General features: G+C 38.6%; 1 protein-coding gene across 1 annotated transcript; it reads left to right on the forward strand.

Moving 5' to 3' along the window:
• Positions 1 to 13: 13 nt before the first annotated feature.
• Positions 14 to 19,996, forward strand: LOC113673763 (polycystin-1-like protein 2). The gene is made up of 19 exons (XM_089211802.1): positions 14 to 109; positions 3,940 to 3,994; positions 4,294 to 4,578; positions 4,981 to 5,261; positions 5,716 to 5,825; positions 6,213 to 6,271; positions 6,553 to 6,719; positions 7,666 to 8,410; positions 8,991 to 9,440; positions 9,717 to 9,882; positions 11,326 to 11,466; positions 11,585 to 11,714; positions 12,030 to 12,274; positions 12,638 to 12,892; positions 13,326 to 14,081; positions 14,641 to 14,877; positions 15,281 to 16,564; positions 17,081 to 17,252; positions 17,840 to 19,996. The coding sequence occupies exons 1-19, from the start codon at positions 31 to 33 to the stop codon at positions 19,423 to 19,425; spliced, it is 7,203 nt and encodes a 2,400-aa protein (XP_089067928.1). The 5' UTR covers positions 14 to 30; the 3' UTR covers positions 19,426 to 19,996.
• Positions 19,997 to 20,208: the final 212 nt, after the last annotated feature.

Here is a 20,208-nt window from a genome sequence, read left to right on the forward strand (position 1 = left end):
TAGTTTACAGCTTTCTCGTTGCTTGCCACCATGAACCACCTCTGGGTCTGCACTTATTTTTCTCTGACATTAAGTTATCCCGCTATCTCGGGGAAAACGAAGTGTCCAGGTAATGTAATTGTAACTGATCTAAGGAGAAATGGGAAAGCTCTAATTCAGACATGTGATGTTCATCTTTTTCCTTACTTGAAAAGGTATTGAATAGTGCTCTAAATTACGTTGTTGAGTAGCTTTCAGTGTCCTCTCCTTAAAAGGGATATATACTTTCCATGTTAAGTGGATTTTTAGAAATTGATATGAGAGCGAAAGAGATTACAACTGACAATCAGGCATTTGAAGGTTTTTGCAAGAATATTGTTCAAATCGTTTGGAAATAGACTGTAGATATATGAATATAAAATCAATTCCTGACAATTTTCTCTTTGTATCAAAAGACAAGAATTGCCATGATAATAGCGTTGCTATGGTGTAAAAAAAGCATATAACCTGTCCCGGAAAAAGCCCCAAAAATATCCCTACACAAATGCTGCTTTCACCCTTCCCTCGTATTTTAATCGAAGCCCAAGCGAGGCAAAAGTAATTATGGCTTGACCGTCTCTTCAAAACATCTTTAATTCTAGAGCTGTGATAGTAATGACTTGGGTCGCAAATCCAACTTTCATATGTCCCCAGTTTTCCAACGTTGTCATAAGCAACCGTGAACATGATTCGCTTTAGCTCAAGAAAATTTTAATTCCCCTCCGTATCTTATGGGAAAAAATTTCCGAAAAGATATTCACGTAGGTGAAATTCATTTTAACCTTTAATAACTCACGATGGCTTTTTGGGGTCACGCAAGTGCAAAATTGGTTATTTGTTTAACCCTATGAGCAAAATTGTGTAGGTTATATATATATAGAAGCCAATTTAAGATATTGTTCATGATAAAGTTGCTATACACAGCTGGATACCTAAGCCGGAGGATAGATAACAGCGTGAAATGCCTATTTTCGTCTATATTTTCGGTTATTAATCCACCCGAGATGCAAATGAATGGATGTAAATAACAATCGACATTGGCTCGTATTTAAAGATAATTTTTGTCAAAGAGCCAACATAGAGAAACTTATTGATTTGCGCTTGCATGCAAGGAAATTACGAAAGAAAAACAGTCGGTTTTTTTCTAATTGAAACCGACGGTTAGCGTAATGTTTCTTTCGGAGAACTGAAACGCGCCTTTATCTCGGTCTGAAAAGGTGTTAAAATGTTATTTCTGTCATTGACATAATCGTTCAATAATATGCGCATTGGTGTCCCATGAAACGCTTTAATTTGTGAAGATTTCTAGCTGCTTACTAATTTTGTTTTCATCTATCATTTTTTATCATATATCGAAGTTATTGCATAATTTTTTAGCTGGAAGCAAAGGAAATTGGTCCCAACTTCTTTCAATTTTCCTCTTTACCTCGACACAAATTTGCGTTCACTCGGGCTTTCTGTTGGAAACAAACTTTGTTTTTTTCTTTGTGCCTGCATTTGCCAAAGTTTCTTTATGCAATTATTGGTTTATCCTTTAACTGTTTTCTGACTTGGTATGTCGGAGATGCAGGTTTCTCACATATGTATACAGAGAGCTGAAAACAGCATTTGTTATGTAGTGTACAGACCCTTTTCTGGGGTGGGGGGAGGTAGTGCCATATATTATTGGCTATTATTTCAATACTTATTACTAGACGTTATTTCCTTTTTTTTTTTTTTTTTAGTTTTAACTTGATTAGATATTGTTTTGCGGGTTAAGGGGTTTTAGCGGGGTGAGTCATTTACCACATAGGCTGTCTCCTTATGTTTTCCTTTTCTTGGTTAACAAAAGATTTCAGGGTGAGATAGCTTTTAATAATAAACAGCCCCAAGTGCAGGGGTGATGACACTCAACCCAAGCAAGAAAACCAATTGCTTATTTTCTTATCACTAAAAGAAAACAAAAAGTCACAACCAGAGCTAATTTTCAGATATGGACGACTCAAAGGCTCCTCGTAAAGAGTTACAGTACTGATATCCCTCTATCGCAGTTTCTTGGTGAGCAGTACCAGAGTAGCTTTCACTGTATTCCAGTTGATAATCAGTATCAAACACATTTAATGCTGTTGGTAATTCTGACTGCCTTAACAACGCCTGTCTGACTAATCATGACAAACTTGAAAAAACTGATTTCCAATATTCATTATTTGCATAAGATTAATTGTAGAGCTGATCCCAAGTGTGCTATTGTAGATCAAAGAGCACAAACTCATTACAACACATTGTTGTCCTGCATTCTGCCCAAAAACTAACTCGTTACCTTGACCATATGGAGCTGCTATTCTTTTGTTAGGTCAACAAACATTGGAGGACCAAATCTATAGTTGCAATAGGACAAATTAATTTGTACAAGAAAAAGATGTTAAATATCGACTGGCCCGATACTTTATCTTTCTTATACTTTGACGAGTTCTTTCACGACAGTTAAACTTAAAAGTCGTTGTATTTGATAGATTTTAAGCATTTACATAATAGTACAATGTAGATGACATGGGTATACATGAAAGAATACGTGCATAGACAAATTTTCTAACCCTTCTGCTCTTAAGCTTGTTCCCTAAACTTTTCAAACTTCGTATTGGTATTCTGCTTGGTTCACGATCACGTCTACATACACGATGAGATTTGCTTTTATGCTTCTCTCAATTAGCATTAGGTAGCTCAGCTGATATAGCATGTTTCTCGATGAAAGGTTCACTCATAAATGTTCGCTTGTAAAGAGATCTCTCATAAGGTTCGCAGACCGACCCGTTCCGAAAACTCTCGACTTCTTTTACTATGAGTTTACCGCGAACGCTGTGTGCATATTTTGTATGCGTTTTGAGCGTATTATACACAGTATCTGTACTTATTTTGCACCGCAAAGACCTCTCTTCTTCCGCCGTTACACCATAACATGTACTCATCAGTCAGAACGTCGCGCGTGCGTGTTAAGCACTTGAGTGCGATTTGCAACTGAACGTGAAAAGCGTTGAAAGCCCAAGTGAAAATGAAAAACAAACACAAAAAAAGTGCTAATACGGGTCTAGTATGTCATTCTGCCGTGGTGTAAAATTTTAAGTCTTATTAGTGAGAACAGCTAGTTGGGATGACTGTGCGGATAAGAACTTAAGACTTTTAGGCAATTAATTCTGAAACCTTCAAAGAAAAGAAACTGCATATCATTTATATTCTAATTATAACTGGACATCGTGTTCGACAAGATAAAAGATCTATCTAAAATATACAAATTGTCACGAAGCCTAGCAGTTACAACTCGTGCGAAGAACAGAAGAGATTTGAATTATCGAGAAGAGCAAAGCAGTGTCCGCAGCCCTTACTTCAAGAGTTCCTGATTTTTTTCTTTTGTAGTGGAAGATCGTTTGAAGTGCAATGATCAACAAAATTCGTTAGGCCATTCTCAACCTTTATTGATGTTCACTGGCATATAAATGAAAGACGTTCCTGAAGATCTTACCAGAACATTTCTTGGTGTTTTCGTAATCGATGCGAAAAGTAATTTATTGGATTGCAAGATTTTACTAAAATAATTGTCTCTTATCCAAAGGTTTTTTTGAAAGTATCGGCGTTTTAAAAACGGAAATTCTGTTTTGAGATGTTTTTGAGTGTCAGGTGATTATCAAAACGCAGGCTGAGGAGATTATTTGCCTTAATCAGCTGTTTACAACGCTATTCGTGCAATGCAAATAACATCACTATTTTCATGAATACCGTATCCCGATCTTCGTCTGTTATGAATTTCACACTCCTATTTAGACTACTGTTTACGCCTATTGACTTTTAAGAAGTCTTGTTGTAGAAAGATAAGCTAGTTCCTTTGTCATATAATTAATCTTACTGGTCAAATGTTGAGCCTTTCAAACATTCGTTCATATCATTTAGATGTCACAGACCTTGTTGCTAACTGGACCCTCGACGGCACTGACAAAGATGTAATGTAAGTCAAAGACAAACTGTGATTGCAATACCAGAGTTTTTTTTAAATTGTGGCTTAACGCTGACTGGTCATCACTTCTTGTTTACAAAACAATATTCATGAAATGTTTCCTGTGCTCATGGTTTCCTGAATTTGACATTTATTACCAGCTTCCATAAGTTTCCTCTTTTTTTCCTCAGAGACAATTGCAAATTTACCTCAGTCATTCGTATTAGAGTAACAGTTTGACAGTTTTGAACCGTATTGTGGTATTACTTCTTAACTCTCCATCTTTAATGATACATACTTTCATATCCCAGCTTGCGAAATAATGCTTCCTATAAATCTGAAGATGGCGTAACTGCTTTGTATCTGGATGGCAAGGGTTCATACGCCGACACACCATCCACCGCCCTCTATCAATTTTCGGCGTTTACCATTATGTGCTGGGTAAAGGTCTTAGTACCCGCAAAAAATAAGGGGTACATCTATGCTGATTGGTCCAGACCTTATCAGTTTTCTTTTTGGGTCAACGGTATCCACAAGTCACTCCTCTTCCATCTAAGAAACGAACTGGGAAGAGACATTCTTGTGATGCACAGGAGGTAAGTTAATTAGTAAGTTCATCCCTCTTCGTAACCTTTGCTAAGTATTCTTATTTGCGCAGCAGGACTCTGATAATCTTTCGCAAATTGTCGGGTGCAACATCAATCGTCATTAAAAACGACGAAACTTAAAGAACGTGAAAAAGTAATGGGTCATTAAAAATAGTTATTACCACTCTTACACAGCATACCAATATTCATTGAAAATTCCACCATCATTCAGTACTCTATGGCAGAACTTCATTTTTTTTCGGATTCTATGGTTTGTCATATGTGTCAAAACACTCACAGGGTTATCTGATTTTGTTTAAATAAGCCGATCGTTTTGGAAAACTTTTCATAGCATCTTCATATTTACTCCACCCATCTCAAAAGGAGGTGATGTTCATCTTTGTCTTGCAGTGGAATACGTCTGGGCGTTTGGATGCACGTGGCAGTCACGTGGGATCAGCAGAGACAGGTTGCTGAAATGTTTTTCAACGGAAGTAAAAGAGGAGAGCAATCCTCTCTTCCTGGCAGGTCAGGCTATAGTATTATAAGTTCTCCCAGTACATATTATCAGATTGGAGGCAAGGCAGATACCAAGGAAACATTCCATGGACTCGTCAGAAAAATGAAGGTCTATAAGAGATTGCTGAACAACAGCGAAATATTACAGGAGGCAAGAATGTTTAAAGAGGATGGTATGTTCTGATGCCTGTGACTGAATGTTTGCCCCTTCTCTTTTTGACAAATAAAATATTTCAGGAACAGAAATTTGGGACCGTAACACCACTCAATGTGTTATTTTCCCCTTCTTGTCCTTCCTTATAGTTTTGCTGATATGTTTCTCCCTACATATGATAAAATGTTGATCTGCACCTACAGTGTGTCTTCATCTCCATCAACGAGACGCTGGCCCACATGGACTAACGCTACCTACTTTCTTAAAAACCTTGAATGTCCTTTCTATCGATAATTTTTTACGTGAAGAAAGGCACTCGTGAAAATCTTTATTATTTTGCATGATTTAAGACAATGTGTTCGAACTTTTAACAACGGTTTGCCAAATATTCAAGGTGAATACTTGAAAAAAATTACAAATTTAACACTTTTGAAGCTTTATGGGTCAATGTTTTCCATTTCCTTATATTTTAGCTTATCACTTCAACACATGGCTTATAATCAAAAACACGCGTTTAACTCTGGATCTTCTCAATCCAACGAGTGCGCAATACAAAGAAATGAAGGCTAAAGTGATGGCAAAGGTAATACACAAAATAAACTAAGAAAGAACAAAGTAAATAAGAGAAGAAAAAGGATAAAGGGATAAGGAAATGCTGAAAGTAAGGACAAAGACAAACAGGCGGACTAACCAGGAATATCAAAAGAAATGCTGGTAGAACAGAAAGAAAAAGAGCGGAAATTAAGCTCATTTCCTCTTAAAGAAAATTATACTCAGAAACATTATCGTAACAAAATCTGGTCAAGCATTTAACCTCCGAAAGACCAAGTTTATAATTATTCGTTAATATCCTCATCATTTAAGAAACATCATCTTTAAAAGCGGTGCATAACAAAAGCTGCAGAAATAACTGAAGATACAACTTATGTAAAGAGTTATTCATCTAATACGATGATCAACACCTTTGCAGTTCAATGGAATGGTTCGCGGATTTCCAGGATTTTTCTCCGCCGAATTGCAGCGATTTGGGTAAGAGTTATGATGAACACTTTAGTTTTGGTTTGTCCGGTAAACACATCTTTTGTAGCCGTATTACGAAGGGCAAACGGACCAGTCTTAGGGAACCTGACTGACTGACTGGCGATGGCGAGGCTTGATGTGACAACCTTATAGGGGATTGAATAATTATTATTTTACCTCATCTCATGCAAGAAACAGATAAAGTCAGCATCATTTTTCAGAAATTAATTAGTAGCTTTGCTCTTTCTCCTTCTTCTTCCATTCTTCTTCTTATTCTTTTTTTTCTGAAGTCCGCAGAGTGTCGACAAAATTTTCAATACCACGGCTGTATTGATGGCAGACATAAATATCTCCTGCATCAGCGAGCAAGTGAAATTTCAGCTGATGAAAAAGATTAAGAAAGACTTAGCTTCCATATCGTTGTTTAACAAGACCTATATTGACTTTTTGGATACAGGTGATTATGCCCTTTTGATTTTCTTTGTATGTTGTTGGTCTTGAGCCCTAGATATTTCTAAGTTCTCTTAATCTATCTTTGTCGTGGGGTTGATGGCATTTTGGCTGTGCGTTGATCATGAAACTCACTATAAAACTCCCCGTTGTCTGGAAGTTTACTGCATTGAAAAGATTGCGCTCCGATAAGAATTATTAACTACGGTGGTGCCACTCTTCTGGAACACTTTTATTCAGGAAACACTTCTATTCGGGGGAAAGTAGCAATTGTTCTGGGTGAAACAGAGATTACGTTTGCAATTGCTTCGGTTGCGTCAAATTGAGGAACATACGAATGTGTATGTGTGCCTGAATTTGAACATAAGGAGATAGGTACCAAAAGCTCTTTCCTGGGCCACGTCCATTCAAGAAACTCCTTCATTCAAAGGACACCTCCGTTCGAGAAATTGTTATTTCAGTCTATAATAAAAATTTGGGATGCTACAGCACAAAAAAAAAAAAATTTTGCCTCTTTTTAGTCTTGCAAATTCCTGCAGCGATTACAATATTCTCGGGTGCAAATCCCGGGTGGATTTCTCGGAGGTAAATAACAATGTTTCAGATCCATCAAATATTTTTACCAGTTAAAACTAGAGAATATCCGAGGATATACCTCAAGTGATATTCTCCAATCAGCGCGCCTTTAACGCTATCCACTGTTTTAGGATACTCTTATTACTTATATTTAACCAAACAAGGGACGTCCCCATTCAGGGTACACTTTCCCTGTTCCCGGGTTTTTCCCCTTAAATAATGTCATAAATGTAAGCAGAAATTGTTTGACGTCAAATCTGAAGCCAGCGTGAGTTAGCAAGTCTATCTGAAGGACAGTATGAGTAATATGCATTATTTGATGAAGCTATACCATTTCAGGAGATTTTTATCCTGATTTAATCCAATTATTTTCTCAGCAAACTGCAAATGTCTCCCTGCAAATGTTGACGTAAACTTGAGCAAGGCACTGGGACAAGTAAAGGTGATCCATACAACCGACGTGATTAACTTTCAAGCAGACGTGCAGCATTCGCGATGTAGTTCTGAGACACAATCGCTATCATACTGGCTCATCACCAAAGCACAATTAACGGACAGAACATTTTACAGCTTTATGCGCAACGCCATGAAACAAAGTAAACCTGTCTGGTCTACGCAACGAAGAGTTTTTATCGACCGATTCTATCACGTTAGCTACATTTTACGAGCCAAGGCGGATCTCAGGATAATCGGCTATGATTATGGTTTCATACAAGTCACACGAAGAGATTTCGTTGCCAGAATTTCAGGAGTATCTTCCGCGGAAATTGGAGGAGGGAATATATCCCTTGTTGGCTCCCTTCCATATGTTCGAAATTCTGATCTAGCAGATTCATTGATATTTACCTGGTTTTGCAGAAGAAGCTACGAAAAATTGCCAAAACGCGTTACCCTTCCACTTGTCGATTCTCCAAAAGGGAACGCAAATGCTTCCGGAGGTTGCTATGGATACGGCCCGGGAAGACTTATGGGTCACAAGACTGCTATTGTTGTTCAAGTCGACAAAATGGAAAGTGGACAAACTTATGTTTTTGAACTTGATGTCTCAGATGGAGCTAGTAGTTCTAGGGATGTTCATGAATTGACCGTGATAAAAAAACCACATGCATCATTTTCAATAAGGTAATTATTCCTCGTTTGTAAAATATCTGTCTTCTTGCCCGGTTTTCAGTCAAAGGAATAACTGATAGTGTATAGGGCCATTATATCCCTTTACGAAAACGTGTTAATATTATTAGGGAGACTTAGTTTCCTTTAAAGTCTGCAAGGTTTTTATGCTTAACTTTTTGTATTTTCAGTCAGACATGCACATGCAATCTTAAAAAACATTCCTGATTCTCTATACAGGGTCCAAATTTATGACCCCTTGACTAGACTTTCAAAGGCTTTAACAATGTGCGAAAGGAACTCGAGTTAGCTAGACCACTGATTTAGTATGATTCATTTCGTCACACTCTATATCGTTTGGTAACAGTAGCGTTTTGCTATTTCAAACCTGCACATCTGCAACCCGTAGCTATCTCGCACGCAACTGTCTCCTTCCTTGAACAGGAATTGTACCAGAGCATTGCTGAATATATTAAGCAATACCAAGCACCTAGAGTAGTTATCGTCGACTTTCACTCGCATCAAGATCAAGGGGGCTCATCAGTAGCGATTTTCTATAAACGTCGTGACAGTAACATTTATTTCAATTTTACAGCTGCATCTACAATTGTGGACCTGAGGTTATTCCGACCAAGCGAATGATATTTGAATCCCGATGCAGAGGGAACCTCTGTGAAAAAGTTACTGGCTATGACTGGTCGTTATATGAGAAAGCGGATCCCAAGAGTTCGTGGGTGCAAATCGCAGACTTAGCAGAACGAATACTCACAGACCTAGACAACCCAACCCTTGTTCTCACCGGCAGGATGAAAAAGAATGAGTATTCACTCAAAATGAATACCGCATACAAGATAGCTGCCTCCATAAAAATGGCTGGTGGATATTTTGGAGATGACAGTATGGTGTTTCAAACCGTTGCGCCATTAGAAGTTCCTAAAGAGAAGTGTAATGTCCAGCCGAAAGAAGGCTTTGTAATTAAAACTTTATTTTTTGTGAACTGTTCTGGCTGGCGTATTGGAAACGATAATTTGACTTTCAAATTCAGGTAAGTTTTGCAAGAGGAAAAATGCTCAGTTCTTTCTTCTTGCCAGCTGAAAACATTAAAAAACTATGTATTTTGGTGCAGTGCATTTTCCATTTGACGCCTGTTAAAATTGAATTCAGCATTTCTCTTTGTTCGATGTTTGACCTTATCTCTCAGATATTTAAAGTTGTGAATGACTTGCTATGGCCGACCTTTCCTGAAACGTTCCTAATTATCTCTGCTTCTCTCTCTTTTGATTAATAAGCTCCTTTGATGACGTCATCACCTTTTTTGCAGTTACAATACTTCAAGGAGCATTGTGACAGCTGCACGGCCTCAAAATGCACCATATATATCACTTAAGCTCCCACAAGGGTATCAGGCTAAAGATTACAATGTCACCCTTAGAGTTGACATAACTGATGTAAGAGAATCAAGCTACAGCGATATTATCACCGTAAAGGCAAGTTAAATTATAATAAAACGGCCTACTCCTACTACTGGAAAATTCGCTTGCTGTATGATTTTCACATTGGCTTCTAAGGGGAATGTAGGTTGTGTCGCCCCATTGCCTTGTCGCCCCAGGTTATGTCGCCCCAACCGAAGTTACGTCGCCCCAACATCGGAGTTGTGTCGCCCCAACATCGTGGTTGTGTCGCCCCAACATCGAAGATTCTCCGATCGATTTACGCGAACGATCGACTTATAAACATGACACTGCTGTAAGATTTATCGATCGATCGAAGGAAAAGTTTGTAAGATTATTACGATGTAACTCGAGCGAGCGGCTTGTAAACATGACACTGCTGTAAGATTTATCGATCGATCGAAGGAAAAGTTTGTAAGATTATTACGATGTAACTCGAGCGAGCGGCTTGTAAAAAGCAACTTAACGCGAACGATCGACTTTATCTAACATAAACATAACACTGCTGTAGGCTTTATCGATCGAACGAAGGAAAAGTTTGTAAGGTTATTACGATATAACTCGATCGAGCGGCTTGTGAAAAGTAACTTCCTTTCGTATGAAAGCATGGGTGCCCCGATCCTCCCTGTAAGAAACCTGGAGGCCAAGCTCTTGCACCTAGAAAAAGGAAGAGAACTTGTTTTAAGGAAGCTACGTCCCCGTTGATTGATTTTGAAAAAAAAATTGCCATGATCTAGGCTATCGAATAAATGACTCAAAATATTAAGACGTAGCCCCTTTAAATTTATTTGAAAGTAAACAACCAACAAATACACTCAGAGTTAATTGAATTGTGGCCTCAAAGAAACCGCCTCAACAAACGGCGATATTTTTTTTAACTTTATACGGCATTAACAAATAATAAATAATAAAACAACCACGATGTTGGGGCGACACAACTCCGATGTTGGGGCGACGTAACTTCGGTTGGGGCGACATAACCTGGGGCGACAAGGCAATGGGGCGACACAACCTGACACCTCTAAGGGTCTTAGGGATGTTTGTGAGTGTCTGTGTGTCACGTCTGCTTAACCAATAAGGAAACCTAAGCTATTAAATCTCACCTCATTACAAGAAAAAGCCCAGTTTTCCATTCTAAGATCAACGTAGCCAGCGCATCCAAAACAGCAAGATTGATATCAAATGAACAAAGTGGATAAGTTTCTAAAGAAACTGTGGTGCAGCGTCGGTGGCGGGCAGTACAAGATAATTCGATGATATCAACTGAATCGATAATGTATATTGGCCTCCATAAAGAATTTCCATGGCTGACAAAGGGCTAACCGGCTCGAAACGTTAGCTGTAGAAAATATTTACGGCGACTACTTTACATTATCAAGTCAGTCGATTTAAAAGAATTTACATAGATATCAATTGACTAGAAAAATTGTGAACATAGCTAAGGAAATTTTAAATCTCACGGTCTTTTCCGAATCTTAGGTGAAGCCATTGCCTCAGAATGACTCTTCAACAAATGTTGAAACATTGATGAACGACCTTGGGAGCCTCCTTGAGGAGACAAAATTCAGCGAAGCTGCTACTTTGGCGATAGCTATTCTTAGTTCACACGTTGAAGACAGAGTATGTTCCTTTTTTGTCGAAGTTTTGTTGATGAGCCTGTTTCCATACTTCTCCTCTAAGGAGTTATGTTCAAAATCAACAATAACAAAACTACAGGCGTATGTTCTTTCCAATATAGACGAAGGACTCTATATTGAAGGCTATGGCTGATATCAAAATCGCGGACGTTAGCCAGGTCACAGGACTATCTACGATTGTTGTCATGGCAACACAAAACAGAGTCCAAATCCCTATGGACGCTCTGGCAAGTATATTGAGTTTTTTTTTGAAACGGAGGACGGTCTTTGCTCAATTCTCACGTCCATTGCTAAGAAAAATCAACCGAACACTTACTGTTCATGGTGCTGATGAGGCTTTTTCTTGCTGCAGATCCGGCATTCAATCTTCATCGTTATTATGACAGAGTTGTAATTCCGCAAAACATTCCTTGTACGAAAATTTTTTCTAATCGTTGTATTGAAATAAAGGTTTGGATTTAAGCAGGTCTAAGTCACGATATGTGGCCGTAAATGCAGAGTTGTTTTTAAAGCCATGAATATCCTTTACTTCTCTAACTTAGGAAGATGCTGCCTCGTTACTTTCCAAAGCGACTGACTTCCTCCGTGCTTATCAAGGCAGAGATGTTGTTGAAGATGCTAGTGCAGATATTTTAGAAGGAATATCAAACACTCTGACATCTTCTACATCTTTCGCTAAAAAAAATTACCATGAAGCTCTTCATCAGGAAGATGGAGGCAAACTAAACCTAACACAAACGATAAACAGAAGGCGTAGAGAAGCTGAACAAGCTACAAGAGAATTTTATAAGGTAAATCCTTTGTCTATACATTTGAATGAGTTTTCAGGCTTTCCCAAGTATCAGAGTAAACCATTTTTGCTGGAAATTCCTTCCCGTACCGGATCTTGCAGGGCAAGTGTCAAACGTAAAATTACATGTAGCGGGTGGCCGTTTTTGAAACAATTTCACTACTGCTTGGAAGTAGAATTAAAATTACATGTAGCGGGTGGTCGTTTTTGAAACAATTTCACTACTGCTTGGAAGTAGAATTAAAATTACATGTAGCGGGTGGTCGTTTTTGAAACAATTTCACTACTGCTTGGAAGTAGCTATAGAGCATTCGATGCTAGATCCTGATCAGATACAAATGTTCTTTATTCCACGTTCATACAGGCCAAACAAGTCACGGAGAAGATTTTATCAACGGCGGACATGCTTGGTACTACATTGCTCTCTATACAGGCTCAAGGTCAGAGGAAAACAACGCTCCAAACAGATATTATCACCATGACACTTCAGAGTAAGGCACCATCAAAAATTGGAAATGAAACCTTTTATGGAAATGATGGGGAAGGCGCCGTTACTTTTCCGCCAATGGAAGTGCTGTTTGGAAGAAAAGGAACCAATTTGAGATCCGTTGGCACTCAAGTAAGCTGTCGAGAGAACTTTTATATTCTTTCTATATTACCCATTTTCTTCACAAGTTGTTGTTTATCTATATCACGATACTTCAGGCCGTGCAAACTAGCTGTTTCGATCGGCGATATTCGCATCACGTTAGGATTAACGATCTTCAACAACTATACGCTTTGTGTTTTATGATGGACTTAAAAAACATTTCCTTGTCAAGCCATCAGGAGATCGAACACTTTGAAGTTACGGAGCCTATTATGGTCTTAGTTTGCTTCTTTTTTTTTTTTATTCTGTTGTTTTGGTTGGAATTTGTCTTAAGCAGAAAGAATTTCACAGCTGTTTGCCAAAAGGATTATAGAACGTGAAATTTTGGTTGTTGCACGCTGTTGTTGTTGTTATCTTTTTCATACAACGTCATGCTGTTCTGTTATCATTACTTTTATTTTAGATGACAACGCTGCAAGTAAACCCTTACGTGTGGAACAACCGCTCGAACTTCATCAAATCTTCAGTTCTGAGTGTGAATTTAAAGCGGCAAGACGGATCCCTCTTAGAAATATCTGACCTTAGTCAGCCCATTGAACTGTTTATTCCAGAGAGAATTCATAGAAATGATGAAACTGGAAATTCTAGCCAGCGACATTTTTTTTTAAAGCGAACCTATAATGGATCCAGTCCTTTGCTCTACCACAAAATAGAAATTGAAAATGACTTTCAAGCTGCATTTGTGGAAATAAGCCCAGAAAACAATTCGTCTGTTGATGTCTTTGTGAGTCGTGGTGTTAAGCCATCATATGAAAACTACAAGTTAAAAACAAGAATTCCCGATTTTTCATCATGCGTTCGTCATGAAGACAGAACTGGTTATACTGATTGCACCCGTAACCCTAACGTTCTTTTGCTATCAAGCAATATTACTGGTGGCACTGGTGTTCATTTTATTGGTATACGTCTACTAAACATGACGGAGATTGCTCAGCGTCAAACCCGTCATATTTCAACTTCGTGTAAAGATAAAAATGGGAGGCAAAAGCGATCTTGTATCGGTGTCAAGGATCCCCCAACCACTCCTCCTCCAGCCCCAGAGATAATAACACCCCAGTATAATCCACTGACAGATGTGAACTACACCATGTCAGTAAAGATCAGGAGCTGTTTATATTGGTCTGAAAAGATTCAGGCATGGACAACTGAGGGGTGCGAGGTGCGAGTACTGTATATTTCATAACTATAATCAAAACACATATTCGTGTTATAGAGAAAGTTGTTTTCGTCTTGTCACGAGCGTGGGAAAAAGAAAAAATTCTGAGTCCCCATGAGGAATCGAACCTCAGACCTTCGGATTCCGATGCTCTACCACTGAGCAAAAGAGACTTTATGGTGAGCAAGGCCCGTTACGAAGTTCATATGTGACACGCGCATACTGCTAGGATCAGCAATTTCGTGTTGTTTCGCTCTATTGTTTTTCCGAAACGGTCCTTCAACAGAGAAACCCAGCTCTTTAGTCTAATCAGAGCACCTGTGTAAGATCGACAGCCACAAAAAATGCCTCTTTTCTCCATTTTAATTTGTTATCAACATTGAATTTTATGCGGCAGTCAGCCCATCCCTCCATCTGCAACTTTGTCGAAAATTACGAAAATTCATTTATGATTACAACAAATTAAACAAGTCGCACGCTATGGCGATGACCCCCGGAATTTTGCTTTAAAGGCCCATAAAAACACATAAAGATGCAATACTGATAGTTTTCATTTCTTCAGGTTGGCTGGAAAATAACGGATGGAAAGCTGCACTGCCTCTGTAAACATCTTTCAGCGTTTGGTGGGAACATTTTTGTGGCTCCAAACCCTATCGACTTTGAAAAGGTTTGGACAGAATTCAAGAGGATCGCTGACTCCGGAAATTTCGTCGTGCTTTCCACTGTGTTATTTATATTTGGTGTGTACCTTTTAGGACTCGTGGCTGCTCGTCGAGCTGATAAAAAGGACTCTTTAAAGGTCAGTAACACTTAAGTGGCCAGTTGACCTTCTGGATTCCAAACTTCGAGTCATTCATTAATCAATACGCTAATTGGTCCCAGAATGACGGGACCGAACTCTCCTCTCATACTGGTAAGTGTGAAAAGGGCCTTCAGTGAAAGATAAGGAACTTTATTTTTCTGCCTACAAGTGTAGTAAATCATTGAAAGTTATTTCGGTTCCATAGTCATCAATTGTTCATTTTTTTAATTGATTATTTAGGTCGTTTTTTTTATCAATAAATTAGTGATAGCGAAGTTCACTCTGGTTCAGCGCTGCATGCATTTTCCAGAATTACTTGTCGGGAGAATAATAATTACCATATAATTACAATGCGATGTGTTTGAGTGCTTAAATGTTTTGTCCTTTTTACTATTTCTAGGTTGTCGCCAACGTTTATATGACTAATTTCCAAACGGAGGGTTACACTTACTTTTTAAGCATCCAGACCGGAGTATGGAAAGGATTTGGTACTTCAGCGCATGTAGGAATAATCATCAATGGAGAGGAAGGAAGCAGTGGACCAATTACGTTGACTGATCCCTTAGCTAAGAGAAAATATTTTGCTAGGGGAAGTGTAAACAATTTTACCCTAACCTTACCTTTTTCCTTGGGAAAAGTGACAGATATCTGCATCTGGCATGACAACATCGGGTCCAATCCGGCCTGGTTTCTTCAACAAGTTGTTCTAACAGATCAGCAAACTGAGCAAATGTGGTACTTTTTTGTGAACCAATGGCTTGCCCTGGACGAAAGGAGTGGCTCCATTGAGTTGTCTGTCGAGGCTGCAAAAGAAGATGAGCTTGCTGAGTTTAAGCATCTTTTCTTTTCCCGCACGGCCCGAAGTCTGGGAGACGGACACATCTGGATATCTGTGTTTGCGAGGCCTCCTCACAGCCCTTTTACTCGTTGCCAGCGTCTTACTTGTTGCCTTGCTTTCCTTTTTACAGCAATGGTGACCAATGCTATGTTCTACCAATTTGGTCGAATACCCACAGACTCCTTTAGATTTGGCCCCCTTGTCATGAGCTGGACACAGCTCAAGATTGGAATACAGAGCAGCTTTATAGCGATTCCAGCTAACTTCCTTGTGATACTTATTTACAGAAACACAAAACGAAAATCTTCCGATGAGGTGTACGATCCCAGAGAAGTCGATAAAAAGCCTAAGCCCCCCGGTTGTCTCCCACCTTTCTTTATCTACGTTGCTTGGACCTTCAGCTTGATCATTTCCTTGACCGGTGCAACCTTTTCAGTGTTCTATAGCTTGATGTGGGGAGCAGACACTTCAAATAAGTGGCTCACATCTATTTTAGTGTCCCTTTTCCAGGATGTTTTACTAACACAACCAATTAAGGTGTTTACTTTGGCTGCATTTTTGTCTCTTCTCATAAGGAAACCACTAGAACAGGATCCTGTTATTGGAGCTTCCTTGTTTCAAAGTAAAAAGGGGGAGAATTTTCGAACTAAAAGGAAAAGGGATAAGGAACTCGCCGGAGAAAAAGAAGCCGAAAGCCAAAAATGGAGCATGATGGAGGCAATCAAAGAAGTACTATCATTTTCAATATTCATTTTTCTGCTTATGGTCATATGTTATGGAGATATTCATCCGACTCGATTCCAGTTTACCAAATCCACGATGGACATCTTCAGTGGATTAGATGAGGTCAAAAGCATTTCCATATATTGTAATTTAAGCTTTCGAATAGATCTGTTTTTATAGTATCGATAGTGGTTGTTATAAAATCAATGATGAGGGTGAATTGCAAAAATAAAATTTTATACTTCATTGAAACCAGTAGAAGTGTTAAAACTTTTACGTTTTAAAAAGGTCTGTTTGAAACCCCGAGCTTGGGACACAAAAACTCATCTGAGTGACAAGAAAAAAGGACAATATATACCTCTTACTAACCGAGTTTAAGTACCGAACTATGAGTTGCGGACCGATTTTTTTCCGCTCAGATTTATGGCCCAAGCGCCAAGTTCCATAAATTACAGTATGGACTGAGAAACGAAGTTAATGTGTTATTTACTTTAACGCTAGGCTCAAACAGACTTTTGAATTTAGCTACAGTAAAAAACGGCCTCCTTCAATGATCGATCATAGCATACGTACTAACTGAGAGTTATAATAAATCAATGTATCTTGTCGACAGACGATTGAAATACTTTGTTTTATTAGGTGGATAGTACGTCTTCATTGTGGAATTGGGTAGACGAGGCGCTAATTCCTGGCTTGTACGATGTAACTTGGTACAATGGCAGGCCATTTGAATACAAAGAGGGATTTATCAGCAACAAGAAGAATTTCCTGATTGGAATGCCACGGCTGAGACAGTTAAGATCGAAACCAAGTAAGAGGGAAAAAAGAAATATACCTGTAAATAGCGTAGTATCCGTATCAGTGATCCCATTACATCAAAGCTTAAAGATGCTTCAAAGCTGTTTTGTTAAATACGGCTTAAAATTTTTTTCTTCAAAGAAGCTGTTTAAACTGGCGGTTGTCGGCTTCAAATATAGCGCAGTGAAAATACGAGTTAGCGATTGCTTTACTTGATTACGTGAATCCTATCGAAAATTCCATTTTTTCAGTTCTTTGTTTAATCTGAATTTCACTCAGTTAAACACGGTTTAACTTAATGTGTTTTATTGGTGTGAATGGGGTATAGCAGAAAATATTTTTAAAATGGGAATGGTTTAGCCAGATTGAGTATATAAAATTCTATACCACTGCTTTAAAGTTGATAATCGTCCAGTTTCTTTTTCCAAACATGAAATTCTTGTCACAAAAGCAAAACCTTTCGTTACAATGGCAACTAATGTGGGTAGGCTGTGCATTCAGTAGGTTTTGATATAAGAACAAATATGTCACACCACTGGCTCGTTATCTTTAGTTACGATTATTTGTTAGAAGTGACTTTAAATTTCCTTCACTTGATAGGGATAAGCTGCCCAAATGATGTTTACAACACCCACATCACAGACGTTTTTCCTGGTTGTTTTCAAAAGTACTCACCCGATACTGAGGATGTGACTCCATATCATCTCCCAAAGTGGATTAAGCTGCAAAATTATAGTCTCTTTTCCTCTATTGATGACCTCTGTCCTAAACCGTGGAGATACCAATCGGGATCGATGACACAAACTCTTTCACATGACGGTTATGGAGGCGGTGGGTATATAGCAGACCTTGGATACAACGGTCAATCGGCATCCAAAGTGATAAAGGGACTTAGTGAGAATAACTGGATTGATGGACAAACTGTGGCTGTATTCATAGAGTTCACTTTATATGATCCAGCTACGTCTCTCTTTTGTAGTGGTAGATTGGTCTACGAAGCATCACCTAGTGGAAAGCCTAGTACAAAAATGGACATCAGAACACTTGCTGTATTTCCCTCACCAGAGACACATTGGCAAAGGTTTTATGAAGTGTGCCAGTTGTTTTTTCTTATGGTCATTGTGATACATTTAATTGCTGCGGTAGTCAAGTTTTTTCGCCAGAGTAGGTACTTTCGTCAAATTTGGAACTGGGTGGAGGTCATTCTCCTTGTGGATTGTATCGTGGTAGTTGCAATGTCATTTCTTAAAGGGAAATACACCAGTTTGTTTGTTAGGAAAATTAAGTCAAACCCCTATGAGACCTATAGCTCCGATTACATTGTACGTTGGTTAAATCACGGAACTACTTGGCTGTCGATAGCAATTTTTATCGTAACTTTAAAGCTTCTGAGACTAATCCGTTTTAATTCCCATATCTGTCAAATGCAAGGAACTCTTAAAAGGTCAGCCAGGTCAATATTTTCGTTTTCGTTGCTTTTCGTCATTGCTGTTATTGCCTTCAGTCATTTTGGTTTTCTCGGTTTTGAAGCTCATTTAGAAATCTTTTCGTCTTTTTTCAACTCTTTGCGAGTAGTGCTACAAATGTCTGTCGGCAAGCAAGTAGATTACGTCAGCATTTACTTGAATAACTCATTGATGGGCTCGCTGTACTTGTTTTTATTTTTGGTTGTCGTGATGTTTTTCCTGATCAATATATTTGTAGCTATTTTGGTTGATGCATACGAAGAGGTCAAGGGGGGTAAAGGGGATGATTTTTTCGATGTAGAAGTTGGGAATTTTATGTGCAATACCTTAAGAGATAGAGGAAAAGAGCTTCCTGCTCACATCCGTTCAACAATGAAGTCGCTGGGTAAACATCTCTCAAAAAAATGTTTTATAAAGAGCCGAAGTCCTGATGTAGAACTGAGCAGTGAAGAGAAACGCTTTATTGAATCATCCAACCAAGAAGCTAAGAATAACATTGATATGTCGCCAGTTTCGCCGACACTTGGAATCACTGATTATCCTCTTAGATTCATCACAGAGGAGGAAGTTAAAATCAACTTTCTTTGTTGTATCAAAAATATTATTTATGAAGATGACTTGCTTGATGAAATGAAGTCTCAGTTTCTGGACATGGAAACTGAACTGATATCGGTTTTGTGCTCTGACGTAACCGATTCGAACACAGAAACCAGGCTGTAAATTTAAACTTTAGGTGTTTTAAGGCTACTTTTTTTGTTAAGTTTTAAACATAGAGTAATAACTTATTAGCAAATTTATATAGGTATAATTTACTTTTGATAAGGGCATTTAAGCGGAATCACCAGGAATTATTTTTAGAAAGTTTGAAAAAAAGTTGTATTTTGCTTCCTCACCTTATCGCTCAATTATAGCGGAGCTCGCGTAGCCCTATAATTATACAATATAGCAAAAACCCATCAAGCCGAAAAAATTTGGATGTACGACCGTACGACCGTACTACCGACCGCACAAGGTGCTACTTTTAACATGCGTGGTAAACTGTACCGCGGGCACGCCAACGCTACGGCTTTGTCCAGTAGTCCAGTGGTCAGTGCACTGGGCTCCGAGTCGGACGACCTGGGTTCTAGTCCTGGCCGGGGCAAGGTGTTGTGCCCTTGAGACGTGCAGGAAAAAAAATGCGAGGCTTGGCTAAATCTCTATATTATGTAACATTCAATCAAGAATAATTGCAGGACATTGGTTAATTTTAAATGGCACTCTTAATAAATCTTATCATTGGCTTACAGGTAAATCTAGAATGATTTTCAGTTACCCTTCTGCGATCTTGATAGAGAATGCATGTATGTATTTTTTGTTAAGACTGTGGACAAACGGACGGATATGTTTTAACCTCGAGCGACTCTTAAGTTTTTCCTGCCCTGCACATTTCTTGTGTACATCTCTAAGATAATTTGTGTCTATCAGCTGAGCTGCCTTATCGCCTTTTTTAAGTTACTCTTTCGA

The sequence above is a fragment of the Pocillopora damicornis genome, chromosome 7, assembly GCF_964200805.1.
Source record: "Pocillopora damicornis chromosome 7, jaPocDami1.2, whole genome shotgun sequence".
In the NCBI taxonomy this organism is placed as follows: Eukaryota; Metazoa; Cnidaria; class Anthozoa; order Scleractinia; family Pocilloporidae; genus Pocillopora; species Pocillopora damicornis.

Coding starts and splice junctions, on each gene's coding strand:
- LOC113673763 (XM_089211802.1), top strand. CDS start 31: ATGAACCACCTCTGGGTCTGCACTTATTTTTCTCTGACATTAAGTTAT. Junction 110..3,939: donor GGGGAAAACGAAGTGTCCAG/GTAATGTAATTG, acceptor CATATCATTTAG/ATGTCACAGACCTTGTTGCT. Junction 6,272..6,552: donor GCCGAATTGCAGCGATTTGG/GTAAGAGTTATG, acceptor TTTTTTCTGAAG/TCCGCAGAGTGTCGACAAAA.